At 45.7% G+C, this 23,975-nt stretch overlaps 1 protein-coding gene across 2 annotated transcripts in view; it reads right to left on the bottom strand.

Annotated features, from left to right (window-relative positions):
- Positions 1–23,975, bottom strand: part of caskin1 (CASK interacting protein 1) — a 100,744-nt gene that overhangs the window by 26,888 nt on the left and 49,881 nt on the right. For both annotated transcript variants that reach the window (XM_018740810.2, XM_018740815.2), the window contains exons 2-6: positions 14,057–14,108; positions 5,055–5,152; positions 4,056–4,201; positions 2,679–2,774; positions 2,447–2,577 (exon numbers count right to left, since the gene is read on the bottom strand). In XM_018740810.2, the coding sequence (XP_018596326.1) occupies positions 2,447–2,577; positions 2,679–2,774; positions 4,056–4,201; positions 5,055–5,152; positions 14,057–14,108 (523 nt within the window). The remainder of the gene's footprint in view (positions 1–2,446; positions 2,578–2,678; positions 2,775–4,055; positions 4,202–5,054; positions 5,153–14,056; positions 14,109–23,975) is intronic.

Below are 23,975 nucleotides of genomic sequence, written 5' to 3'. Positions count from 1 at the left end.
GAGAAGAAGCAACATTCCTGCCAACACGTGAGGACGATCATCAGGGTTAAAATGGGAGGAGAATGATACCCGCTAATGCCAGTCGAGCACCTCTTCTGGCAAACACATGGAAAAGAGCAGTCTGGGCGAACATGGAGAGTGCTAACATGGTGAATGCCAGCAGTTATTTTGAGATTTATGGGAGGGAGCAGCAGGGCTGTGTGAAGTTTAGAGCGACGCCCCTCTGCCCGCTCCCTGCTCTCCGACGGTCGAAAGGAACGGGCTCCCTGCCGAGGAAGATTGGGTCTCCGCGGTGTGCCAATCCATACACGTAGCTTCTTTTTTCCACACACACACACTCCGTCAGAGCAGGATGCTAGCCGGGCCTAGCAGCACGTGCAAAAGCAGAGGATGCATCTGTTTCAGTGTATCTGGAGTGGTGCCATGTAATATTTCACCATGTGAGAGGAGCGCTGAAAATCAGAAGATTCTTTGGCCGTGTTGCGCTTCGCACGTCATCCCAATGATGTCTACGTGTGCGTGTGAGTCACAGCTCTTCAGACAGTGTCACAGCCTGTCTCTGCTGCCACGTCTAATCCATTTTATTAGACACTCGGAGCTCTCTGTCACCATTGTGGACCGTACAGAAGGAAAAATTGTGAATGAATTTGACTTCAAAATCATGGAATCACATATGTCTCTGATGTGGTTTCTCTGCAGCTGAAATAGTGTGACAGTGAGTTATATGCGTGTCAACAGAAAGAGACCGAACAAGGATACTGCTCTTCAGCTCCTTTTCCCATCTCTGGTCAACTTCAAGTCTAAAGAAGTCGGGACACAAAATAAATGAAACGTCATGGTCTCACACCAAGGTAGGGCAAGAAGAAGGAACAAACCCACATTCCAAAACTACAAAATGAACTGAATAAAATTGATCTCAAACAGAAAAATTTTGTTTCTTAGTACTTTTTCATAGATCTCAAGGAGCCAAGTAGGCAGCACCTTGACTCTTAACCAAGACTTGCACGCTGTGCGGCTCTGTGGTCAGAAGTTAATACAGCCAAGTGACCTATGGGGAAGCCACACTCCCTGGCAGATTCACTTAGTGGAGATCATCATCTGCTTGTTTGCCGAGTATCACCACATCACCGTAACATCACCTACATAACTTCACCGTCAAACATGTCCCTGACCTTCGCTACCCAAGGAGACAAGGCCATTACAGCAGTAATAGTAACCCCTTGACAGTTATTATGATGGAAGGGCCACCGCAAACAAGGACCTCCCCCCAGGATTCTAGCTGCGCTCCATTACCTCCACCATCCTACAGGCCCTGTCCACTACCCTGCCCTATACCCCTCTGAACAAAATGTTATCACAGTATTTTTCGGTTAGCTTGATTCACACAGATAATAGGAACACTGCACACTCGCTTTGGGCTCACATATGAGAGTATTCAGCAATCAATTATCAACAGGTCATGCTCACCTTTGCCTATCTGTTTCTCTGCTTTTCACCCATGCTGAGTCAATTCTCCCGATGTCAACACATATCAACAGCTCTTCTCCCACCGGGATATTCCTCGAGCAAGACCGGGACACAATGTTCTCCACCAGCAAAAAAAACAAAATGCTTGGCTGAAAGCTTTCCCCAGTATGTGTCACGTCTGCTTTGACACCGACGACAGTCTCCTGCGCACCTCGTAGACGTATTGCCCAAGCGCGTCCCCAGATCTGTGCCGTTTCACTTCACGGCTCACTGCATTTCTGCGGGAGCTGGGTGGGAGAACCGTTCCTCTTGCTCGGCAGAAACGTTCTTGTACAGAGCGTATTTTGCCTATTGTGTCTAATTACAGTGGCTCACTGCACACCCTGACAAACACAATGGGAATGAGGCATCCGAAAAGTTAAGACAAAACAGAACGGTATTTATGTTCCCATGTTAAATAGGGTCGACAAAGAAAAGTCAATGTGAAACAAAACAACGTAAATTTTCCTACAGTGGCAGTGCTGCGAGCTCCCTAACAATATAACTGTCCACAGTAAATCTTGTGAACCCAGGCACAAAGTAAGTCTGCCATCTATTCACTACAGAGGAGAGAGGACAAGCAATCTGCCCGTAATCGACTGACTGCACCTTCCCTCGGACTCATTCAGGGAGCTAAGCAATTTCCTTAAATGCCTCACGGCCGTGAAAAGGTACCGATTAAATATCGGAAACCCCACAGAGCCTGAAATCTGGTTTCACACAGAAGGATTCTTCAGTGGCATCACAGAAGATGATCCGATGAGCAGTTATTCTGCGATAAAATGAACAGTCGTGACCCCTTTTTGAATTATTACACAAAATGCTATTAATACTTTGTATCAACAAAGCAGTCCTCCAGGAAGCTTATACCCTTGAGTTGAGGTTCTAAAGCTCCTCCTTGTACCACGCTCTGTCGACACAGCGGTGGGCGACCTCTGACCTGATGATGTCGATGTGGCCATTTTTAGCGGCGAGGTGCAGGGGGCTGGTTCCGTTGGGGTCGGTGGAGTCTCCGGGTTTGGGCTCCAGGAGAGCAGCACACATGTTGCTGCTGAGCAGCAGCTGGACCACCTGCAGAACCCAACCCCCAAATGGCCCCATTAACACGGATGCTAACACGCGTACGTTAGAAAAATGCAGCTGCGTGATAGTGGCAAACTCGCAAAACTCACGCCGACTCTTCCAAACTCGCAGGCGAGATCCAAAGGGGTTTTGCCCGCATTGTCCACGATGCACGGATTGGACTGGTGCTGCAGCAGCATCTCGGACTGCGGAGAGACGTACAGAGCTGTCGGAGTTCGCGGAAACACCCGGGGTGTTTGCGTGTTCTACCACGAGTTGGGATCTGACACTGCACGCTGTCCAGATGCTGCTGTTGCACCTCAAGCCCCGCTGAAGCCCATATGTCCACCGTGACCTTCCGCTCCGTTAGAGAGCGCATGTCGGAAACAGCTAAATATCATTGGGACAAAACCAGGCAAGCTGGGAGAAGCCTCCTCGTGACTGATTTTGGGCTCGTTCCAGGGTTGCACTTTTCCTAACTCCTGCAGTTTAGACATGCTGGCCTGGCCCTCTTACGAGGACTCTTCCCCACAATAATCATTACAGTGCAAAAGGTACAGCATAGCTTCGCAAAAGCAACGACCTCACGTCACCCTAGTGCATGCTAAGCTATTTTCTGTTCTGTAATTGGAAATATACGCACAAGATCCTGAGATAATGAATCTATTCATCCGGGACCCCTCAGTTCCCTCCTCCTCCCGACAAAATGCAAATGTAGCGTTTGCACTCTGGTGAACTGCAGCATTAGGGCATTAGGGCCCGAGTGCTGTGGAGCTACACTCCCCTCCATCCCCTTACTTTAATCCTCCCGCTTCTCTAGACTTTGCTTTTTTTCCCCCTTGAACAGCAAGAGCGGCGATAAAACTTGTTAATCTCTATAAAAGACTGAACAGGACACCATGGGTGGAAATGCTCTGATCCCTCCAGCAGTGCTCATTTCGAGAGTGAGCGCCTATCAGACCGGCCCGTATCACCAGAAGCTGCAGGAAGCTTCCTCTGCACAAGCAGTGCAGTTGCGCTAAGATCGACCGAGCTCGCCGAGAGGGCGCATTACGCTCCGTGTCTTTACAACGAGCCCACTAATGATGCCATGTGACTACAGGGACGGCTGGAACTGGATCGGGACTGAGTTTCCATCTTTGACCAGCTGTGAAGCTGTCAGGGCTCCATGTGGCCCAGGGATGCTTCATCATTATCTGAGATGTCAGAACAGCACTACAGCGCATCCACCTTTCCACAGACGATACGCAGGTATTTCAAATGGGGTGCAAGGAAGTTTTCTGCGAAGCTCACGTCAGCCGTGAAGAGATCGCGCATCAAAAGCTCCGAGCTAACAAACTCACGGCAGACTTTAGAGTCATTCGGTGGACTGAATTATCGAGCCTTTAAAATGAGATGTCCGGCGTCGGGTGTTTCTTATGTGTAGTGTGATAACCTCTGGTCCCTCAGGATGAATGCAGGCGCGGGGCGGAGTGGTCAGTACTCACGACATCGTAGTGACCGTGCTGAGCTGCCAGGTGTAAGGGAATCTGACCCTCATCCGACTGCCCGTTCACCGAGGAGCCTGATTTTAGCAGTAGCTTCATGGGCTCTGTCTTCCCTTGCCAGGCAGCGTAGTGGAGTGGGCGCATCCCTAGGGGAAGAGAACGGTCTCGAATACTTTTACAGTTCCTCAACAAACACAGACTCGTTGTATTTAGCTGGTCTGAGTGTGCTTCCTCAGTCCTACAGCTGGATAATTTTTATTTTTTTAATATATCATTACTATGTAAATGAGGTTTAGTCCCTCGTGCTGAAGTGCACTTCTCTTGCACCCCTGCCCCGGGTCTTGAAGTGGCGACTTTTTTGGTCATGAGTCCAGAAACTTAAGCAGTGTGATACATGGTGCTCTTCATGAGAAAGGGCTCCTGACAGCCAGAAGAATGTTAGAGATTAGCATGGACACACTTGGAATAAATTATTATTTCAAACAGCAATCCAAGAGAGGTTAATAAGATACCGGGGAGACTTCTTACTCTAAATAATCAAATAAAATTAAAATCAACTATTTGAAATGCCTTAATTTACAATAATTATGGTATCAAGGTTACAGTGCATACATTTTTGGTTTTTCACCGATTCTAAAAGTGTGAGCACTGATTCTGCAAACCCCAAACTTGTGAAATCGGCATTGCACCTGTCCCAAGTTTTGTCTCACAAAAGCCAAAGAAGCCGAGAGGTCGATGCCATTTCCTAGTATGCATAGTTTAATATGACTGATTAATATGATTCTCTGAGACGTACGTCGCTTTGGAGAAAAGCGTCTGCTAGATGAATAAATGTAAATGTAAATGTGAATATGGACAACTTAGCAAATTTCCTTGAACTTATATATAATATGCAGCTCACTTCAGAGCTTCCCTGCGGTATTCAGTACTTTTCAAAATATTATAAGCTAAGATCCGTTGCTCTACCAGAATGAGTCAAGGTGGGTGGAGGATTGTTACCTTTCTGGTCCTTGATGTCCACGGTGGCCTGAGACTCCAGCAGCAGGGAGATGAGCTCCATATTGCCATTGAGGGCTGCATGGTGAAGAGCAGCAAATCTGCAATACACAGGGTAGAACGTCACAATCACACTGGCAGCCAGCCATGTATGATTAGTATTATTATCACTCATTTAGCCAATGCCTCTATCCTTAGTGTCTTGCCTAATCAGTTTACACTTTGCTGATATTTACGGTTAGATATTCGCTGGAGCCTTTCAGTTTAAAGGCTTCCTTCAAGGGTACCTTGTCGGTAATGTTCACATAGAATTCTGAATTTGCAACTTCTAAGTCACGTGTTAAAAGTCATTCATACCACGGACTAATATTCACACTTAAACAAAGGAATATAAAACAAACTCGTTACATTTATTAATTTAGCTGATGCCTTTCCCCAAAGCAACATGCAATTATTTACCCATTTATGCAGGCTGGAAAATTTTATTGGAGCCATCTGGGGTAAGTCTCTTGCTCAAGGGATACAAGTATCCAAATCTCTCTCTCTCTCTCTCTCACACACACACACACACACACACACACACACACACACACACACACACACACACAGAGAGAGACAGTCTGAAACCGCTTGTCCCGAGCAGAGTTGCGGCAAACCAGAACCTGACCCAGCAATATGGGGCGCAAGGCTGGAGGGGGACGGGAAACACCCTGAATGGGACGCCAGTCCCAAGCAGGACTCAAACCCCAGACCTGCCGGATCCAAACCTGTGACCTTTGAATCCAGCGATGGCACAACAGACTGGTTATATTAGCGGATCACTGTTCAGAGAGATTTGCAGTGATGTATAACATTTGTGCTGTGATTTTTTTCTTGCCCTACGAAGATCACAGAGAGGAACAGCCACCCAGACACATTTCAGATGTTTTCCCAACAGGACCACTACATAGTCAGTGGTCCACTTGCCATTATCCATCTTGTGGTTTCCCCTCCTTTTCTTCACTCCATGTACTGTACATTTCACTTTTGGAGTATCTTCACCCTCTTCTGCAGCATCTATCTCATGAAAAACCCCAAAGGAGATGAATTCACCTACAAATATCAGCTGCTCCAACAAGCTTTCTAGTAAGGTCAAGCTGCCTACACAGCACCATTACTGTTATCATTGTTGGAAAACAATCTTTCCATCTCCAACCCTCTGGCAATGTGTGGATTGCTCCTGGCTCTGTCACTGTTGTCATCCCCCTGCTGTTATTGCTCTTCTCCACCACTCTCTGGGGATCTGACTATGTCACTGGCTTTCTGAAGTTCAAACAGGGCTGCCATCAAAAATATCCATGGTGCTGCAACTGTCTGGATGGGCTATGGGACTACGGGAAGGTCACTCAGCACTGAATCAAAACTGTCTGCTGGCTTTTCCTTCAAAACATCTAAGTAACTTCACGGACTTTATGGTGGGTAGGTGCTGGAGTAAACTTTATTGCAACCACCAACACATGAAGGTCTGGTTTTAAGAGGCTGCATTGTAGAGAAGAATCTCTTGGTTTCAGAAGGATCCGTCAGCTAAAGCTGATGTGTAAAAATTAGACAACACTGCAATATTCTCACTGAATTCTCACGCACCGTGGGATAACAGTGATTGGATCAGCCAAATAACACACACGTGCCGAGATTTACAGAGGGTTAGGACGTGGTTCTGGGAGACCATACAAGGGCATAAAGCCACAAAGTATTCTTGGAGTACCCAAAGGGGACACGAAAGGGAAAAGCAAGGAAAGCATTGAAAACATGCCAATCTTGATGGGAAAAGAATGTGGGATTCAATGAGGCTCAATGCATCTCATGGTTTGGTTGCAGTAAAGTCGAGATTAATGAGGATGAGATGTCAGTTCTGACAGATACCACTGTGAAGGCTGGGAGACAACAGTCTCTTGGGACATGATAAAGAACGACGGGGATAAAGCTGACAGGTAAGACGAGTAACCCCTTCTCTATGTCACTGTCATGCTCCTCAGAAAAGTCTCTGCAGGTCATGCGGCACCTGTATTCCCACCACTCTAGGTCACACCCGCAGACTGAGAAACTCATACCTGATACCACACAGAGAGCAACTGTAACTTTTGAAATCTTTCATTGTGACATATGGATCTTGGGCCACACACTGGAGTCAGTATCAATAATACAATAATCTGAGGGCTACATTACATTTTTTTGTACTGGTAAAGCAATCCACAAGTTTCTAGGAAATGTAGAACATATCAGAGAGATGAGCCCAATACATCCTTATCCACTGCCTTCTAAACCTCTTTCTGGCTGTCTCAGGCACCAGTCTAAAGGTACGTACGTACTCTTCTTCGTGAAGCAGATTGAGAATAAGATCATCGCAGCTTCTATTATTAGATGTGTTGCTGGACAGCCAACTATGGGACAGAGTGGAGCTTTGTTGGAAGTGCTGGAGAGAATTCAGCAGAGCATACAAAGGCCACAGACTCCATTCACAGTACCCTCAGGGAGCGGAAGAGCTGTTCTTCTAGTGCCCATGGTAAGGATGGAATATAACCCTATATGTTTGGCTATTCGCGGGACGTAGTATTTCTAAATTACGATTTCAAACTAAATATAACTCAATTCAGCTTCACACTCTTCAGAGCTCTGGTGTGAAAAGTACTGTAGCAACTAAATTGGGGTACAGTTTGACATCATTGCTAATCTGATCATAGAGGCACCATTTGCATAATGAACTAGCGTAGGACTCACGGTCAGATCCAGAGTGTTCACAATTTTTACAAATATTTAAATGAGAAATGTAAAAAAAAAAGAACAAGTCAGTACTAGGAAATGTAATAATTCTGCTTCTTGTAACACTAAGAGCAACCCAGAGCATTTTCAATTGTCACTGACAAAACCCAGTTTCCCTTCCCTCTGTGTCAGTGTTATGTAAACCATAATGTAACGTTCATCTGGAAATGTGTGGAATATTTGTATGTTCCACTCAAAAGCCTACGTTGAGTGAAGTTTACATTGATTTATCTAGCCAGAACTTTTCTCTAAAGTGGCTTATGATGTTATGACTATTATAGTTACAAGCTCACAATTACTTCCCCATTTACAGTATAGAGCTGGGTAATGTTACTGGTGCAATTTTTAGGGTAAGTACCTTGCTCAAGGATACTACAGGCAGAGGATTGAACCTGTGATCTTTGGATTCAAAGGCAGCAACACTACCAGCTATCCCCAGTAAACTGTATAGCGAACGCTATCACTTAGCCAGTAAAACAGACATGAGCTCAGAAAAACTGTAAAAGTTCCTTATGAGATTGCCAGCCCCAATCCAGTTTTCAGGACAGACTGTTAGGCAATAAAAAGCCCTTCTGCAAAACAATACTGAGGCAGTAAAGGCCACATCTTCTCCAGCCATTACACCTTTCCCTCCAAAATACTTTCTCGAGAATGTGCCATATTAAGAGGAGGAGCCTGGAAATCTCTTAGTCTATGCTGGCAATGATAATGCTGGCATGTGGCCATGATGAGAAGAAATAGTGTTCCCACACTGGAAAAACACAGCACAGAATCTGTGGTCTGGTTGGGTCCAATATGTGGTGTCGTGGCCAGAAATGGTGGGAGGGATGTGGAGAAAGCCCAGCTGTACTCCACAGCAGGGCAAGAAAATAACCAGCCGTGCAATATTCCGGCCCCTCCCCTGACCCCTGTCCCTGCAGAGAGCTGCGATTGAATTACGACAGCATCTCCTTCCAAACGAGCAGCGATTCGGTTCCCGTCTGTCACTTTAACCGCAGCCCCAAACATTACTTTCATACAGGGCTCTGACCTATTTCCATTAATAAGTGAATTCACCCCTGGGCCCCTCCTGTGCAGAGCAAGTGGCACAATCATCTATTCATTTCCGATTGTGATCTTGCACTCCTCTGTTGTTGTTATTATCAAAATTAGTGATGCTTGAGAGACAACTAAAGCTGAAAGTGGATGGGTGTGTTAGAACAGATTCCCCTCCCCCCCAATCAAGAAGTATGACGTAAGCATCGCTTCGCAGCAAAAATACCTTTTTATAGGAGCTACTCTATTAATCATGATAAATCTACTAATTTACTTGAAAGATACTTTCAATAAAATAAATAAAATACACACTGTCTGAAACCGCTTGTCCTGAGCGGGGTTGTGGCGAACTGGAGCCTAACCCGGTAACACTGGAGGGGGAGGGGACACACCCAGGATAGGACGCCAGTCCATCACAAGGCACCCCAAGCGGGACTCGAACCCCAGACCCACCAGAGAGCAGGCCACACTCAAACCTGCCATGCCACCATAAATAAAATAATTAAATTACATCATTTATATAACTAAATCGAAATAATAATACAAATATTTTCAATTTTATCAGACTTGGGTGTCGATAGCCAAGCCGCTGCCTTTGAGCTCAGAGGACCCAGAGATCCCAGTATCTGAAAGTACAAGGGTACCTCCTCCCGCAGTAACGTTGAGCGAGGTACTTACCCTAAATATCTCCAGTAAAAAGTAATCTGGTTAATAAATTGATGAATAACTGTAAGTAGCTTAACACTGTAAGTTGCTTCAGAGAAAAGCGTTATCTAAACAAATAGGTAAATAAATGAACATACTGCAGTAACTCTTAGTTTTTTCCAGAGCAAAGCAAAAGCTATCGTGCAGGAGATCCAGCAACTGAGTGGATGAGCAAATGACCAGTTAGGTAATACTGTGGTAGACAGCTGAAACACCTCGCTCGATCTCCGTTATTAAAGGACTGAAGGTCATCTGGAAAATGTATTTATTCATTTATCTGACATTTTTCTCCAAAGTGACTTACAGCATTAATCTAGCTGGATAATTTTACTGGAGCATTTCAGGGTAAGAACCTTGCTCAAGGGTACTACAGCTGGAGGTCGGGGTTTGAATCTGTGATCTTCTGAGTCTTGAAGGCAAGAGCTCTAATAACCATGCTACCAGCTGCCCCCAACTGCTGAAATGTGACTCAAGTGCTTTAATCACTCAACTGCTGCATTACAGTGTAATATACAGGTGGTCCCCGATTTATGATGGGGTTGTGTTCCGCAAAACCCGTCGTCAGTTGGAAATATCGTAAGTCGAAAATACCGTAAGTCAAAAATGCATTTAATACACCTAATACACACCTCTGGGTGACAAAATGGGAGATGCGGATGGCTGTCGCGTCCCAGCATCGAGAGAGAGTATCGCACTGCATATCGCTTTCCCGGGAAAACAAAATTCCAAGTACGGTTTCTACCCAATGTCTATCGCCAGCTCACCATCGTAAAGTTGAAAAATCGTTAAGTCGAACAATCGTAAATCGGGGACCACCTGTACAGTAGCCTGCACTAGCCTCGATACCTGTAGGACTTAATCTCAAGTTCTACAGCTCCATGGCTGCTCTGAGAGGACATTTTATTTAGTTGGCCCTACGGCCTCATTCCATCTCTGATGATTCGTTGTCATTGGCGTTCTATCCAAACTCCAACACTCATTGTTCTAAAAGGACCCTTTAGTCAGTCTGTCCTGCAGCTCCATGACTGCTTAAGCAGGACAACCGGACTGGCCGGTCCTCCCTCTGCAGGTGATTGATGCCCCAGCCCATGGCTGGAGATCTAATGTAATCCTGTCGGGAGGTGGGCCTTGCCAAGGGGGGCATCCATCAGAGAAACAAACCCATTATAGGCTGTTTACTTTTGGTTTGACATGCTGGATGATAAATCAGGAGAGCAGAGAGCAAGTTCATCACAGCTCCAGAGAGTGAGCCTATCTCACGCTATCGCACACCGAGAACTTTAGAGCCCGCGGGCAACATGCGTTGCAAGAAATACAATCTTTGCATCTTAAATATGATAATGTCAACATCTAGAGAGGGAATATCAAATGGAGTACTGTGCTTCATATAGCTGAGATGTTATCACCACCATCCATGCAATACTGTTATCGCACAGTGTAATTTCCATATCAACATTTCAACAACAGTTGACTGTGACCAATAAGACGCTACCAGCAACACATTCGTAATACGTCCGTAGCGCTCGGTGCGTCGTTGGGCTCTGAATGACACACTTGGTAATGAAATAGAAACATGAACTGCCTCCAGGAGCACATAAATTATCACTCTGCGGGAAGCGTTTCTTTTACTGCCACCTTGTTCATTTTCTCATTGGGTCAGAAGCAAGAGGCAAATTGAATGTGTGGTGGCAAAAATATTTTGGCATCATACTCTCGTGGAAATCTTCCCTCTTGAAAACACTACATGAAGCTGTCGCCCGGCAGACATTTCCAAATTCGGTGGCAAATTCTTCATGTTCTGAACGACTACAATATTGGGTGGACTGGGTATTGAAATGTTTGGACTCAGTGCTTTTTCTCCTCATTTTAGTAGTGCATGGCAGTGATCAATTTGAGGAAGAAACCTTTTTATCCCCCGGTGAAGTTGTCATCAATCAACCCCAAGTACATGCCATCTGGGGAAAGTATTGCTTCAAATATGCATACCGTTATACATACTAATTGACTTCATACATCACAGGGTCTCAAAAGCCCACACAGGCAACATTAATATTTATATGTAGAACTGCACAATGTCATAAAGTGCATTTTTTACATTTGGTATTTTTCTCCTCGAGCCATCTAGTCGGAAAATGAACATATTGAAAATGTGAAATTATCAAATGATGTGAGTATAATCCATTCGGTGACTCTGCATTTTGACCGGCGATGCAGTAGATAAAGGAAATCCTGACTGTAGACGAGTCCAAAATAGCTTTGTGTTTGATTTTCATTTGTTCTGTAGTACTGAGACATAAACAGTGAAGCCTAATAAGGCTGAACATGTGTTTCAACACAATGATAAAAAAAGAAAAAAACACTAGTCTTTGGACAAAAAGGTCAGAAAAAAAACCTGATTTTTCAAGTACAAAATAAGCAATAATGCACTTTTACAAAGTTCATTAAAGGTGTTTCTCGGTAACTTCTTTTCGAGATGACAAAAGACTTTATGAACAGTTAATCGAAGGTTTATGCTTAGATCTTATATTAGTTCATCCTGATGCAATATTTTTGAAAAATGCACGTAAAGAATAATTTATTATAGTATATCAGTGATGATTAATGACAAAACTGCTCTAGCAAGCAATTTATGGACAGTGAAAACGCTGTGTACAGAAACGCCCGATAGTTCCAACAATTATAATTGGTTGCAGGGACAACAGCGTAACAGTGTAAGGGGGTAACAGCAGTAAGTGGTGGGGATGAATAGCCCCTGCCATCCCACCACAGCAGCCTTGTGTCACTGCTACGTGATGTGTCATTGTTTCCAAGCTAGGAGAAATTGTTCTGCCTCCTTAAACTGCTGGAAACATGCTAGCGGAGGAAAAAAGAGGGGAAAGATAGTGCTCATAGCGCCCAATTGGTACACAGTAGGCCCTGGCGGTCTGACAAATCCTCAGCATCGCTAGGAGTCCCTCATCATGTTAAATGAGCTGCTCCCACAACAAGAGGAATAGTCTGGCCTTTGTTTGCTTCTCTCTGTGGACCGACAAGATGAAACGATTGTGGCCCAGCAGATGAATAAAACAAATTAATCTTATCGATTGCTGATGTCTTCAGAATGCGTACACATTCCAGCGCTGGAAGGAGAGGAAATGTTTCCGGTTCGGCAGGCCAGCGAAATACACAGATTTTACTGCGGATTTTCTCAGACTCCATCTCCTGTCGAAAAGCCTGAAACCACAGACACGGGTTCCACAGAGCAGAGCAACTGATCACAGGCAGTCTTGACCGCTTGCTACAAAGACGGAGCCTGCATTCATGTGCAGATCCTTCTTCCTACAGCTGCACCACACTAGACTCCAAGGACATCATTACCCTCAAGAGTCATTGCTTCTCTTCTGTCAGATGTCCAACCTCCCTACAGAACATGCGTCACTCCCTATCTGACACCCCATCGGGAAAATGGTCATCGTTGTGCAGTCGTCCTCGTTGCCACCCCGAAAAATCACTTTGCTTGATAATATAGTGGGGCAGAAGATGCCTCAGCCGATCGGGAGCATAACAGGCCGAAGGGAACGGTTGGTGTCCCACCGAGGAGACTCATGGTTGGCATTTACCTCATTGAGGGGCGGAGCTCAGGCACAGCCATCACAACAGAGCTGGCATAACACAGACGTTCCAGAACACAATACGCTCTGTCTCATTCTTGACAAATGTAAGATTAGAACGGCCAACAAATGTCCAAGAGCCACAGAACGCCATTCCCCTGTAATAAAACTGAGGTCATCCGCATTGCCCTCGAGGATGATGCTAAAAGCGCCTCTCTTTGTCAGTGGCATGTGACAGCAAAATAAAAATAAAAATAAAGCATCGGTCTTTGCTGGTTTAGCCAATAGCAAGTTTTCGGTGCTAAAATATGCCGAATTATGCTGAATCCATCCAACCACCCGCCAACACACGGACGTACACAAACACAAATATGTATTTGCTTGCGTTTCAAATCCAGCCGTTAGAAGTATTAGACCGATTGTGAGTTTGGGAGACTGCAGGGTGGACTTTATATTGAGGCTTAGAGTCCACTGGGGGGCTTGCGCCTGGTGCGGCTGTTGAGTCCCTGTTGGGAACATCACTGGATAGGAGGAAGGTGGAGATGGGGTGGTGGTGGGTTGCTGGGAAGAGGGTAAAAGGAAACATGAAGGCTTGTGGGGATTTTTACAGTGTGTTTACTCCTCTACTATGATTACCAAGTGGACACGGGCAAGAGATTGCTCCAACACTTCCCTCCTGAAATTTTGTTTTTTTTTTTTTTTTCACAAAAGTCTAACTTTCACTGTTCTGCAACTGCATATACACATGCAAACCCACACACTGAGACTCTGCTCCGCATCTGTAAGGTGCGGGTAGAAAACACGTGGGCGTCTTCCAGCCAGACCGACGGCGTCTCCGCTGGCTCACTGCGCACCACACGACTGCCTCTCACTCACCCATCTGTGTCTTGAAAGTTGACGTTAACTCTCTTTGCAGATCCCAGGAGCTCTGCAAGCGACAGAAAAAAAGAAGACTGTGAGTTTCCATTCCACGAAAAATAAATAAAGTAAAAGTAACAAGCAAACCGCTAATAATATCGCCAATATTCCTTGGCAGAGAACTTTGTGTTGGAGAACCTCGCTGAATTTATGATCTGCAGCACAGATTTTCTTCGTGGGGCTCTGAACAACACAAAGGCTAGACAGCTGAGACACTGATTTTTTTTTTCCCATGTCTTGAAATAATTTTTTCCCGCTTGAATAATTATAGTCCGATGCGCATAACAATTCAAAGGAAATGTGGAACGTGTGGTCACCCCTCTGGACCCTTCTGCAACCAAGACCTTGCACCATATGTGTGAATGTGCAGGCAATTTCTCAGTGCACTGTTTCTGCCTCTGTGCTATCCATAAGAAAAATAGAAGAAATAACAATTTAAAAAAATATATTAATTATGATAAAATAAAGAGAAGGATAAATAAGAAAGGAGAGGCACCCTGGCAAGTGGGTGACTACGGACGGCCTCAGCTCGCTGCACCGCTTCCTGCCAGATGTCGCCCTGCTTTGGAGCAGATCTGCTGATGCAGGTGCCCAGTCACAGAACATGGCAGAAGGCACTTTCACATTAGTCCCACAGAGGCCTTGGGACCATGTGCATTACGCAAACAACCATAACATGAACGTGGGTACAGCTGTGCCCAGCCAGCTGGAATCTCTCCGCTCTTTTCATCCTGGAGTTCAGGCCTGATGGCCTGCTGAGGTGCTACTCGGAGCAGCCATGGCAGGACACCTGCACTTCAATTACATTTACACTTACTCATTTAGCAGACGCTTTTCTCCACTGCAACGTACGGCGAGAGTGCATTTCAGGAACACACGCCACACAGGTGGCATGACCTGAAGAGAGCTGTTCATGCAAGGAATTCCAGAAATATCAGTGGATGGAAACAGTTTTGTGAGGAGCAATGGTCTAAAAATTCCCTCTCACTGTAGTGTAAGTCTGATCTACAGCCACGGGAAACATCTGGTGGAGGTAGAGGGTGGCACCGCGAATAGCGCTGCTGCTTCACAGCGCCTGGGTGGTGCGAGAGGATGTGGATTCGATCCCCGCTCAGTCTGTGTGGAGTCTGCATGTTCTCCCTGTCTCTGGGTGCTCTGGTTCCCTCCCACAGTCCAAAGACATGCTGTTCACCCATAGTGTGTGAGTGACAGAGAGGGTGTGTGTGTTCCACTGATGTATGGATGAGTGACCCAGTGTAAGTAGTGTATCTAGCAGTGTAAGTCACCATGGTGAATAAGGTGAGTGGGCTGATAACATGACATGGAGTTCACTGGAAGTTGCTTTGGAGAAAAGTATCTGCTAAATAAACAAATGTAGGTTATAGCTGCTAAAGCAGGTCCTACCAGTTACTAAACACAAGAGTTCACATACATTTTCTAGGCAGTGCTGTGAATGTTTAAAAGACAGATTCAATCACGACAAGAAGTACAATTGTGTGTTACTGGTTTAAGCAGATTGTGTTTGTCTATTATTGCGCTGATGATCAGACCACATTTTGTGAGTCATTAATAAAGAAACCCAGGTTATTCCGAGGGGTTCACTAAGTTTTTCTTGCAACTGTTGATAGGGACTGAAAGCAATGTGATTTGAGACCCATCCTGACGTTGAGAGGGTTTCAGCTCTTCTGAGAGATCATTGACCACGTCGGAGGTAAAACTGAAAACCTTCCGGCTTTTGATTTTGGACCGCTGGCGCACGGTACCACAAAGCGGTCAGAGGTGGACAAGTGTAGCAAGTGATTGCATTCTGTAGGTTTAAGGGAGCAGATCCTTTCATTTCCCCTCAATATCATCCCTCTGCTGTTGCTTCACATCTAACCGGACCACCGAATGGCCCCATTCAAAGCCCTGCTTCTTAGGTTCTGTAGCACAGCTTTGGAACTGCAACCTGCCACCAGCCACGGAATAGAGAGCAGCCACCATGAAGTGAAAGAACTCCCGTAAAGACAAAATGAAACCTTTACTCATTTAGTTGATGCTTTTCGCCAAAGCAACTTACATTGTTAGAGTAAGTGCAAGTATTTACCCATTTATACAGCAGGGTCATTTTACTTGAACAACTGATCAAAAGAAGTTTGCTTAAGTGTAAGAGAGCAATAGTTGGGATCCCAACCTCTGAGCCGCTCTAGCTACCGGCCGAAACAGCCCCCCCCCGTTGTCGAACCTGATGACAGTTGGGCCCAAACTCCTTCAGAAGGTTTCACGGGTTGACAATTGATTTTTTCCTTTCCGTTGTTTTTGTCATCTGGGCTTTACATCCGTGGCATTTCTGCAGAAAACTCTGCTGCGATTTCACATTGAAAGAGAGGTTGGAGATGACGCATGAATCATTCACAGCCGTGGTGAGATATAACAGAAAGTCTGAGGAAGGACCAGGCCTTAAAGCAAAGATGATGCATTTATGTGGAGCTTTCGTTGCCATTTTCTTTCTTTTCAGACTCTTTCGCGGCTCAAGGGAGAAATGAGTAACTGTGCCGGTGTCAAAATTTGACCATTTCATACCCTTTTTGAGTGCTTCTGGTCCTTGACTAACCCTGTGCATTCCGGGTTTTTAACAGCCATTCCCCTAGTAAATTATGTCTTAGTGAACTATAAATACAAAGTATCACTGGATTCAGCTAATTTATTGAACAGATTCATTTAAGGTGAATCCTTTTTAATTATACTAATCAAAGTAATGTTTGCTGGGAAATATATGCAAATACGAGAACATCAGCAAAATTATTTTAATTTTCTCTTTTGAAATGGAATAATGCAGAGGTTATTAATTTAATTAAACACTTGTTACAATGATTATGTGCGTATTTGTTCTTAGCCATTTAAGAATGATTTTAGCGAGATGATTAATTCCTAGGCATTCAGTACTTATTTTTATTTATTTAACCGAGGCTTTTCCCCAAAGCAATGTGCAACGTGAAGCTTCCTAAAGCTAGTTACCCATTTCTACAGTTGGGTAATTTTACAGGAGCAGTTCGTGGTAAGTACCTCCCTTAAGGGTGCTACAGTACTGGCGAGATTCAAACTAACATCCTTCAGATCCAAAGGCAGCAGCTCGAACCACTACTGTCAGCCGCTCTAAATGTTTGGGTTTTGTTTCATTTTAAGGAAAGACAAACTAAACACAACCCTGCAGTAGCTTGGGCTGCTACCTCGCAATGCCAGGGTGGCTTAGGTGTGGGTTCAAATCCAGCTCAGTCCGTGTGGAGTTCGCATGTTCTCCCCAGTGTACGTGTGGGTTTATTTTCCACAGCCCAAAGACATACAGTTCAAGTAAACCGGACCCTCAAAATCACTTGCAATGCACTGGCGTCTCATCCAGATTGTACCCCACCTAGCCTAAAGGCCACTGATTCTGGGATAGGCTCCGGACTGCCACGACCCTGGCAAGGAAAGGGGTGAACAAAAATTAGGCGAGTGAATTAGGCCAAAAATAACCAATTAATAAATCTGACAAAAAAAAAAGAGTCCGATTACAATGAGACCTGGGAGCCACTTCAGGTGTCCAGGAACACCCGAAATTCTCAGCTCCGGACACCAATGGTTCCCCTTCCGATGAAATGTACTATGGAAAACATAGCGCCTTTCAGAACTCAACTACTGCAAACACATGGCATTGCCAGTCGTAGCCCATTGACAGAAAAAACAGAACTGTTCCGGAACAGTGTGCTACTACATCATTTGGGCTGAAATCTCAGTGTGTTGGGGTGGGATGTGACAGTGAATCTAATTCCTGACTGAGTTTCAAACGATCAGCAAAACCTTTCGCTGCAGTCACCCCGTGCCTCATCTTCTCCCACAGCGTCATCCTGCGGGTGCTCACACGCCAGTGACTTCTCATGTCCCCGGATTACCTGCTCGCCCTACTGAGTGATTTCACTCTGCGCGCTGCTTTTCTCCGACAATTTGTACCGCCTGACAGGCCCCGAGGAGCGACTCTACGCCATCAGCGACATTTGCGGGGAATGACAGTGCGCCTCGAGTTCAACAACAGAACCGAGCAAAAAACGCAGAGAGGGTGAGCGACGAGGACGGCCGTGCTCCCGAGCATCGGTGAGCGTGACCTCCGGGGGTCGCTGGCCTCGTTAGCGTTGCGATAGCGCAAACGGAGGCCTGGAAGAGGTTAACATAGCTGTTAGCGCAGCCTGTCAGGTGGTGTGATGTCCCGGTAAAATAGTTAATGTGGGTCCCACTTGGGTTACAAACCAGCGCCCCAGCGTTAGTCCCATTTCAACACAGACTCAATACGGGACAGATACTCACTTCCCGTGGGCGGAACAGACAGTAAAACAATCTGTGCTCATGGCGGCCATTATCGTGAACACGGTTGCCATTGTTATTTCTTATCCAGCCATACGCATATATAGCCTATGATGGATCTGGCACGGAGCACGGAGGTTCTCGGTTCTGGCTCCGTTCTGATGGAATGACCTCCCCCTCTCACTCAGAACTGTTGAAACTCTGTCTACATTCAAGAAGGGTTTGAAAACTCAACTTTTCCAGACCCATTTCACCCAAGATCTCTCCAGCTCATGTACGGTGTAAATGTTCATGCGCCGTAACTTCATGAGCATCACCAGATAAAGCCTTTATTCAGCTGCTACTCCGGCATTGTTTTTGCTTGCTTGTGTGTCTGATAATATTTAAAAAAAAAAAAAAAAAAATTGGTAGGAGAGTATCAGGAACAAGCGGAAGGTAACAAACTAGGTTTACTCGAGAGCCATATGTCTGCAGCCACGTCTCTTTCTCTTAATGTAATGTACAAATTGTATTTTTTCTGAGATGTACGTCGCTTTGGAGAAAAGCGTCTGCTAAATGAATAAATGTAAATCTACGTTTTGCCCTAACTGTACAGGCTCTCCTCGAATACGACGTATGCAACTTAAAAAGGCCCTCCCATTATCTACATCGTATTATTTCCAGTCGCGACGTTCAGTCATGGTGTCTAACGACGACCGCTCGGCCTGTGAACAATAACGCTGGCAGGCTGCGCTCCCATATTTCTTATTATTTGGGTCTCAGTCAATGTTTGGGTGTGTAGCAGCGGTTGAGTTTCATCTTAAAAACACTTCATTTGTGATTCCATTCAAGCCACTTTTTATTTAAAACTGAGTGAGTGTTCTGGCGGTGCTGAAAGGAAAAAGCGGAAGACAATAGATTTAGAAATGAAGAAGAAAGTAGTGGTGCAGCGTGAAAATATAATTATAATACTGTACTATTTTATTTATTGTTACCGTTCTATATTAGTATTATTTTTACATGAATGTAAAATGTGAAAAAGCCCTTTATTCAACACAGCATTCGTACATGTTAACCAGATATATCCCAGTGGTTTACAGAATGCAGCGTTTGGGGATTTTGCAGCTTTTGACAAAGTCGACTCATTGACTGACAAGGTTGTTGGAACAGAACTCTGACAGAAGTCAAGGACCATCTGTATTCCTCCTTGATGCCATTATTAATTAAGCCATGTGGCTAATGAACGCACGGACCAGTGCAGCGGGTCAGCCTAGGTTGGGCTGCCTGTTTGAAACCTACACGAGACCCCTGTGGACCTGTTGGCTATGTTCTCTCAGTAAGGGGCTGGATGGATTCCCAGGGAACCTCAAACCAAGCCACGCTGTGATGGCTTGGATGCATTCTGCGCATGAATGTAGACATGAAATAAGACAGAGAATAGGCAGAAAATGTTGATTCTGATTCTGATGTAGACAAAGACTTCGGGAGCATGCCTCCCCAACAAGGGAAGCTCGGGACCTCGGCAACACGGACACGCGAACGAACATCTCGAACACGTTCGGTAACGGCGATGAGTTCACTGCTCCGTAAATGACTTTGGTTTCATGTGCTTAAGCTATCAGTGCAGCCTGCCCAAACCTCCCATTTAGCCGTCATCCTTCACGCCATCCATCATCGCCTTTCCAGTTAGAAGTCCACCCACCTACTACCCTGTACTATCTATGTATGATATGCACATACGACAACACTGCAGAGACGGATGTAAATTACACGCCGTGTTACACAATGCCGCATTTATTATGCACGGACCATCTGGGGGAAGGTGAGAGAGACTGTTAAAACACAATCAGATTTGATGCCCCCACGGGAGGGGCCTTGCTGACGCTTTGAGAAAACCCTGCTGTCATCCCCCCCAACCTCAGCGTCAGCGGTCTGCGCATTCCGCACTCTTGGGTGTCGTGGGAGACTCTGGCTGTAGTCAGTCTCCATCACTCCGCTCCCTGCTCCAGTGATAACTTCAGAAGCCAAGCCAAATGTTTTCATTGTGATATCTGTCAGAAGCGTGTTAACAGGCCCATTCCTCACTCGTTCATCTCCCGGGTTCTCCAGCGCAAGAGATTCCCCACGTGGGAAGAGAATATGCTGTAACAAACATAATAAGGTACCCCAGACGTGTTAAAATAGTTACAGTCCCCTTTATAAATACAGTGCATTCACAGAATATTGCATCTTTAGGAAGGCAATATAAAGCATACATTCAAAATATAATTACACGATATTGTTCTCCCAACACGCTCTATTTGTTCTTCCGGAAATGTTGAAAATACCGGCATTATCGAATCACATTCTCTCCGATGCTCCGCGTTCCGTCTCAACACGGCCTGTGCAAACGCCGCTTTCCCGCGGCTCCCGATACCACTTTCTTCCGCATTTATAGCTGCGACTGCCGATGTCACTTCCTCCGGTGCTGTCTTTTCTTCACAGTTTCCAATTATCTGAATAATGCGATTCCCTCCGAGCGCCCGGGCGTGCTGCGTTTACTCCAGAGGACGCCAGGCTGCCCTTGAGTTTGCCCTGGAAGGAAGCGCACGCAGCTCTCCGGAGGGCCACGGGCTTATTTAAGACGGAGAGAAAATATCTGACTCAAACTGGAACCTGGAACGTTATACCCCCTCAGAGAGCGTGAGCGGAGAGTGAGAAAATGGTAATTAGCCAGCGCGTGTTCACGGCAACATTCAGCTAACATGAGCCTATTTACATACTACCTGCAAGACTGGCCGTTACGCTTGGCCCCAAACTCCAGTGTTTCAACAGATCAGTGAATCGGTGTATTATTCTAGATATGCACTACGATTTATGTTTCAATTTAGAGGATTTAAATTTGGAAGGACAGTGAGGCAAATGCTTAAAAAAACATCCTGAGTGTTCCTGATGTAGGGGGGCGCAGTGGGTTGGACCGGGTCCTGCTCTCCAGTGGGTCTGGGGTTCAACTCCCACTTGGGGTGCCTTGCGACGGACTGGCGTCCCATCCTGGGTGTGTCCCCTCCCCCTCCAGCCTTACGCCCTGTGTTGCTGGGTTAGGCTCCGGCTCACCACAACCCCATATGGGACAAGTGGTTCAGACCACGTGTGTGTGCGTGTTTCTGATGTAAGAGCAGCCACATTCGATGCTTTTCTTGGGAGACTAAAGAATACTGATGCCTACAAAATTTTTAGAGTTCAGTATGCTGTTTCTTCAGGAAAAGGACTCTTGGAAAGAGTCAGCGTACAGTCTGCCCCCCCCCCCCCCGAGCAAATTATAGGTTCATATGATCAATACAGAGATCAATACTTTGAAATGAAACAAAATAATCAAAGCGTTAATTACGTGTTCTGAAATTAATGTTCTCTGTACTTTTAAATAAATCCATAGAAGTGAAAAATTAGCTAATTTCGCAGAAGCGTGTTTAACTCTTTAGGACCTGTGGTACGGTATTCTTCACCGCGGTGAGAGCGGCTCTCTTTCCCCGCATCGGCCCCGGAAGCAGCGCCTCGCTTCTCGACGCCCGTCTCCAGGAGCGCTGAAGGAAACGAAACACTTTCATGACGTGAAAAGTGAGTCACAGCATTATCGATCCAGGCAGTCTGGCGCACGTTATACATACATAAAACCGGCTGACAGGTTGATACCCCAGCAAAGTCCACGTAATGGAATTTCCAGCATACTGTGGGAGTGAATCCTTCGCCAGCTCGGGGGCCCACAAGGTCAAGACAAAGCACACAACTTAATGGACATATCACAGACCACGACGTGCCGAGAAGACGAAACGGAAAAATGGACATACGGCATAACGGGGACGTCTCTGCGCCGAGCTGCTGGACTCTGCAGACCGACCCTCATACTCTGGTTTACATTTCACGGCTGGGTTCGTCATCATCGGACAGGAGACCCCCCTCGACGGCAATGCCACGGCCCATTGCTTCGCGTCCCCTTTGGGTTGAGCTGCGGCAGGCATTGCAGCGGTTAAGGACTTGCGCTGTCACACTGTACCCATTAGCAGGGCACTTGAACTGTTTTAGCAGAACTTAAAATAAAAAAAGCATTTGCTTCCCCTGATAAGAAATGAAACAGCCTTCCCTGAAGTGCAGCAGCTATTAATCCACAGTCACTGCCCAGCCCCCTCCGCCACAAGTGCATCAGGATCACTTTGGCGGCAAACACTGTCCCCCGCGCTGTTACGCGTCTCTAGCGTAAAGGGTGGGCTCCTAACACAAGATTCGCCCCAACCCCCACCGCCCTTTCGCACCAGTGTCCGAGCATCCGGATGGACAGCCAGAGGACAGGAGCGGGCGAGCGTCACCGGCACCGGGGTTGTGTGAAGGCGGTGCCACATGGGACACCCAAGGCTCCTACTGACCTGCGCATGTGAGCTCGGGTTTGGTCGGAATTCAGCACACGGACTGAAAAATGCGTACGCACATTAACACAAACATGTGGAATCTTGGGTACTAGCTTGTTTCGCGATATCTACCCACATGCACACTCGGAACTCTTTATTGCCAGTATACAGCACACTGGAATTGGTCTTGGTTCGGCACCAGGCGTGAAACGCAATATAACAATGTACAAGGCGTTGAAGGACAAGATAATAACTAAACACGACTGCAGTATAATTGCTTTTTTATATTGTATACAATAATATATTGTACCCTGCAATGGGTCTAGGGTGTATCCCTCCAGCCTTGCGCTCAGTGCTTCTGGGTAGGCTCTGTCTCACCACGACCCTGACCAGCACAAGCAGTTATTAAAATTGGATGTATGGAAAAATATGTTGCTTTTGTATTTTGTATACAATTTCTGAACAAGTTTATACAATACAATACACGTATACACACAAAAGTGCACGCATGCAAACCAGTCTGCACTCGGGCTCCTCCGTAGAAGATGGGCTTTAAAATACTATTGAAAACGAAAGGTAAGGTGGTATGCCAAATTTTATTAGGTTATTATATGACAAAAGCAAGTTTGAAATTACCCGCCAAAACCTTAAAGCTCTTAATTGTATGGCAATATTGGACTTGGCAGGGAAAATCTGTGCATTAAACTCAGCAGAAAGGGACGTCAAGCTGATCTCCTTTGCGCTCGAGGCAAACGTTATGGATTACGGTGATTAAAGATACAACATAAGAGCTGACATCTACTAGACTTTTACTGCATTTCAATGGGTCTTCAATTAAACTCAAAATCTCATTAGTCTTGGAACGGCTGCAACTCTGACCACGAAGGACACTCTCCCTGCGCACATTAAGAGATGCCTTTGTGCGGAAATTCTCTCTGCACCGAACCAAATGGTTGACCTTTGCCCTTCTGCACAGCTCTTTCTATGAATTAATTAATTTTTTATAAATGAATTATCTCCATTTGTGAATAAGTGAGCATTCGGCTCCTGCTTTACACATTTTCTTGTGGATCACTGTCCGTTGCAAAATTCTAACATAATGTAACGACCCACGTTACTGATGTTTTGGCAGGACGATTTAGTTATTGTACATAGTTGTATTGTGGGTAAATTGTAAATAGAGGGTTCAACCACTAGGGCAA

Source organism: Scleropages formosus, chromosome 20 (assembly GCF_900964775.1).
Source record: "Scleropages formosus chromosome 20, fSclFor1.1, whole genome shotgun sequence".
Taxonomy (NCBI): Eukaryota; Metazoa; Chordata; class Actinopteri; order Osteoglossiformes; family Osteoglossidae; genus Scleropages; species Scleropages formosus.
This window is presented reverse-complemented; position numbering and strand designations above follow the sequence as displayed.